This window comes from Apis dorsata, unplaced genomic scaffold (genome assembly GCF_000469605.1).
Source record: "Apis dorsata unplaced genomic scaffold, Apis dorsata 1.3 scaffold_341, whole genome shotgun sequence".
Taxonomy (NCBI): Eukaryota; Metazoa; Arthropoda; class Insecta; order Hymenoptera; family Apidae; genus Apis; species Apis dorsata.
Window position 1 is genome coordinate 544,547 of NW_006263608.1, and position 4,389 is coordinate 548,935.

The following is a 4,389-nucleotide window of genomic DNA, read 5'->3' on the forward strand; positions in this document are numbered from 1 at the left end:
CGAATCTCTCCCGAGGAGAGGCCCGAGAACAACTCGAGAGCTTCTCGTTACGTTTAGTAAAATTGGCAAACGATTATTCCACGAGATTTGAATCATCTCCTTCTCGAGTCGAGGCGACGTTTGAACGCCGATGTCGTTCGTCCATTCGATCGTTATATTATCTGTTTCCCGAAGGAAGGTATCGCAACTTTTCGCCCGATTCCCATCCGGGAAAGGGTTTCTTCCGTTCGTTTCGTAATAGGCTATTTTCGTTTCGCTTGGAGATAGGACGGGAATTATTCGACGGGGCAGCTTTGAGAAAGTTTGGCGCGGGGAAATCGAAGACGTGGAGCGGTCTCGTTATCGCGGGCACGGCGACGAGAGACAGAATCCCTTTGTCCCTCAACGACAAACGACGTCAGATTTTCAGCAACGTCTTAAAGTTTCTCGAGGTGGATATATATTCCTTGGAGCGGAATCGGCAGCCAGCTCCTTAACTCAGTTTAATAGCCGATCGATGAGTAAATTCGGTTAGGGGTTTCCTAAAAGGAGTTTGGGCTTGTTGCCGCTTCGTTCCGGCCACGAAACCCCCCCGTTCCCCTTGGAGGGACGGCCACGATACCTACTCGGCTCGATTCTATTAAGAGACAAGAGCTATATGTCCTTTGGGCCTGTCTTTACACTTTCCAAGTATCGAGCAGTGAAGTTCCTTGGCTTCGAGTTTCTGCACGCCCGCGACTCGAATACCTACACGCGCGTCACGATCTCTCTCGTGTCTCGCCCCCCTTCTGTCTTCGAGTCTGTCCTCCCCCCCCTCCTTTTCCATTTTTTCCAATTAACCGATGCTACTCGAAATTTAAATCCTTTTTTTTTCTCTCTCTCTCTCTCTGTCACTTCCCTCTTTTTTTTTAAATACTTTTATCGATATTTCCTTTCATCCACCGATGGAAATTTTTCTCACCGGAAAAAGGACGAGACGAATAAATTATTCGCGAGAACTTCGCGAGAGAATCCACATAGATATTCGACGATTCTAAAAGCGTTCCATGGAAATATTGTTGGAAATATTGTTTTTTTAAAATTTGGAAAAATTATCGATCGATGGAATCGAAAATAGTCGAAAGTTGATTAACCTTGGTCGAGTGTAACAAAGTATAATAAAGCTTCGAACGAATCGTCGGAGACGTTCCAAGCCGTTTCCGAGCTTCCGATCCGAGTATCGGAATTTCCAAGTAGTGACAAGTTTCCGAGTAGAAAGGATGAGGTGTGGAGAGGATAGGAGTAGCGGGATAGTTTTTGGGCAAACTTGGTTGGGGAAAACTCGGGTTTGCCGATGCTTTTAAATTTTAAAATAGTCGCATCGTTTCAACCCTTCCCCCTCTCCCTCGAAAGTTTAAACTTTTAACGGGGGGAGTTTCCAAGACTCACCGATGACGGTGAAGTTGACCTTGAGGTTCCTGGTCGGCGAGTTGCGAAAATCGACTCTGCATCTGTAAACACCTTGGTCGGTTTCCCGCAGGTCTCGAATCGTCAGCTGGGCTGGTTGACTGGCTTTGAACGTTGCCCTCTCCCCCCAAAAGTGGGAGGCGCTCCACAGCTTCGCCTTGCCGAACTGTCGATTCCTCGCGTCGTAGCTGCAAAAAACATCAAAACATCGCGTAACTTGAGAACTTACGAAATGAATATATACATATACACACATATACACATCAAAAAAACATCAAAACATCGCGTAACTTGAGAACTTACGAAATGAATATATACATACACACACATATATATACATATACATACATACATATATATATATATATATATATATATATATATATATATATATATATATATATATATATATCACGTCGTACCATACCGTCTTATCTACCCACCGCCAATTTTTCCCTAAACTTTTGCAATTCGTCATACAGTAGTGTCAGAAGAGGAAGAGGAAGAGGAGGAGGAGGAGGAGGAGTTTGCTCGCTCTCCAAGTTCCAAGTCTTGAAACTCAATACAGGCCGACACGAGTGCACTCGACCGAGAGAGTCAGATAACCTTTTAAGCACTTCGAAGATCGACCTCCGCGAGGCGGCGTATTATGACGATGTATCGAGAGGATAGGAGATTTCTTCGACAATGCTACTGCACGCGTCACCGTGCCGCGCCGCATATAACGTCTCATTATAATCTCGAGAAATGTTATTATTATTTGAAAGACGTGTATCGATGAGATCTTTTATCTTTTATAAGGAAGGAGTTCTCGAGCCTCTCGTTTCCTCTCCTTTTTTTTTTTTCCTCGAACGAGATCGGATGCGGATCTCGACCGGTCAATTATCGGCTTCGTGTTCTGATCGGGCGGGGAAAGTTTGGTGACAAGTTTCGATGATAAGAGACGACCCGTGGTCGATCAACGAGAAAGACGGGGGAGGAGGAGGGGGGAGGGGGGAACGTTGATTCGTTCCAGAGGGAAGTTTCGACAGTCGCATAGCGTCGTCCGGATGCACTTTGTCCTCGGCCATAAGACAAATTGGATCGGTTTTTAACGAGGGCGATCGAGCGAGAGAGAGTTTGTCGGAGGAGGGGGAGGGGGAAAGAGACGGCGGCTTCCTACCTCGCTCTTCCTCTCTCTCTCTCTCTCTCATCAGACACCAACGCCTGGATTATCGTTTACCTTGCACGTCGCCTCGCCCGATTTGACGAGAAATTGATACGGGGGATCGAAGAGATCGCCACGCAAAGGGAACTCTCCTTAGTTACCATACCCGTCTATTTCTCTTTCGCTGCAACGGTGGTAATATAATAGGAGAGATTTTAATTATTTTTTTTTTCTGATTTTGACTTTATTTAATTTTTAGGGAACTATATTTTTATTGTGTAAGTTAAAAATGTGTTTAATGTAAAAGGAATTAACGTGGTATTTAATTGATAATATATAAAAAATATAAAAGTATTTGTGAACCGTGCAAAATTGCACGGCAATTAATTTTTATTTTATTATATTCCGTTTCCAATCGAGGAAATTTAATTAAACTTAAATTTCAAAGGGGTGTTCTTGCAAAATAGGATACTTCTAAAAAAATAAGAATGGTGTTGGAATGCTGTTATTATTTATTTCATGACTCATTTTTAAGTAGATTAACAGGTATGTATATTTTTTTCTACTCGTTATAAGAATTCTTACGATAGAGAGATTAATTTAGACAGCGCTTCGAATTTGACAAATGTACGATGAAGTGGATTTTGAGAACTGGAAATGATATTCTAAAGAATATTTTTGAGGAAAAAATATTTATTAAAGAAAGAAATTGTGGCTACAAGATATCTTCGACAATTCTATAAATTATCCAATATTGACCAGATATGATAATTTAACGAAATAACGATGAAAATAACGAAACTTATAAAATGAATAAAGCACTGTAAAAAGACATATTGCATATTAATCTTCGAAGATTAGAAGGAATGAAAAAATTGTCAATTAAAGTTAATATGAATATAATTTTGCAAAGTTTTGCAAATCAAATATGGCGGTAAAAACGAATAGAAAATTTTTACTTTTCGTATATTCTATTCTTATTGGAATGGAATGTTGTGGAACATATAAAAAAAAATTACTGACTGAAATCGTTGCTTTAAGTTTAAAATTAATTTACAAACAAAAAAAATAATTTATAACGATTTAAATTAAAAATATTTATAACGAAATTTAAACGCTTCGTAATAATAAATTTACACAATATTTCTCAATTATTGAAACGTGATAGTTATCGATCAATTATCGTTTTAACGTGTAATTGTTATTACATCGAAACATTATTCATTTCTCGTGCATTCGAAAATTACAAAATTTTGTCCATTTAATAAATTTCGAACCACTGTTGGAACGAAATTCAAGAATCTACGAAATCTTCGAAATTAATAATACTTTCTAAAAAAAAAAAAAAGAAAAAATGTATTCTCGATTCGCCTTTTACAATTCGCGACGAGAGAGAGAGAGAGAGAGAGAGAAGATAAAGAACGAAACGACACGTTCGCGGGAAACAAAGACACGAGATAGGCGGCGCAACGCGAGAATGGAACAACGGAGAAGAATGAAACGCAGCGATTAGAAAACACTGGAAACGAAGGATTCACCCACCTGTTCACGATACAAAGAGAATTACGAGAAATTCCATCGTCGATGAATGGAATCCACCGCGAGGAGGGGAAGGGTTCTAATAAGAAAACGATAACCCCGCTGCTTCCCTTCATCCTGAATGGAAGGTGTCGTCGTCGCGTCGAGTGGAAAACGAGCGTTTAAAGGCCGCGGAATAATCCTGGAGGTGGACGATTGAAGAAAAGGACAAAGGGGAGAAGGATAATATCGGATAAAAAAAAAGGAGAAGAGAAGGAATGAAGAGAGAGAGAGAGAGA

The 4,389-nt window shown here is 40.3% G+C and overlaps 1 protein-coding gene across 7 annotated transcripts in view; it reads right to left on the bottom strand.

The window, feature by feature from the left end:
* Positions 1-4,389, bottom strand: part of LOC102676785 (nephrin-like) — a 107,027-nt gene that overhangs the window by 73,479 nt on the left and 29,159 nt on the right. For 6 of the 7 annotated variants that reach the window (XR_004150838.1, XR_004150839.1, XM_031511672.1 and 3 more), the window contains exon 3: positions 1,408-1,613. The exons of the other annotated variant lie outside the window; for it this stretch is intronic. Coding sequence is in view for 4 of the 6 variants with exons in the window: in XM_031511672.1 (XP_031367532.1) it covers positions 1,408-1,613 (206 nt within the window). In the remaining 2 variants the exon portion in view is untranslated. The remainder of the gene's footprint in view (positions 1-1,407; positions 1,614-4,389) is intronic. 7 annotated transcript variants of the gene reach the window in all.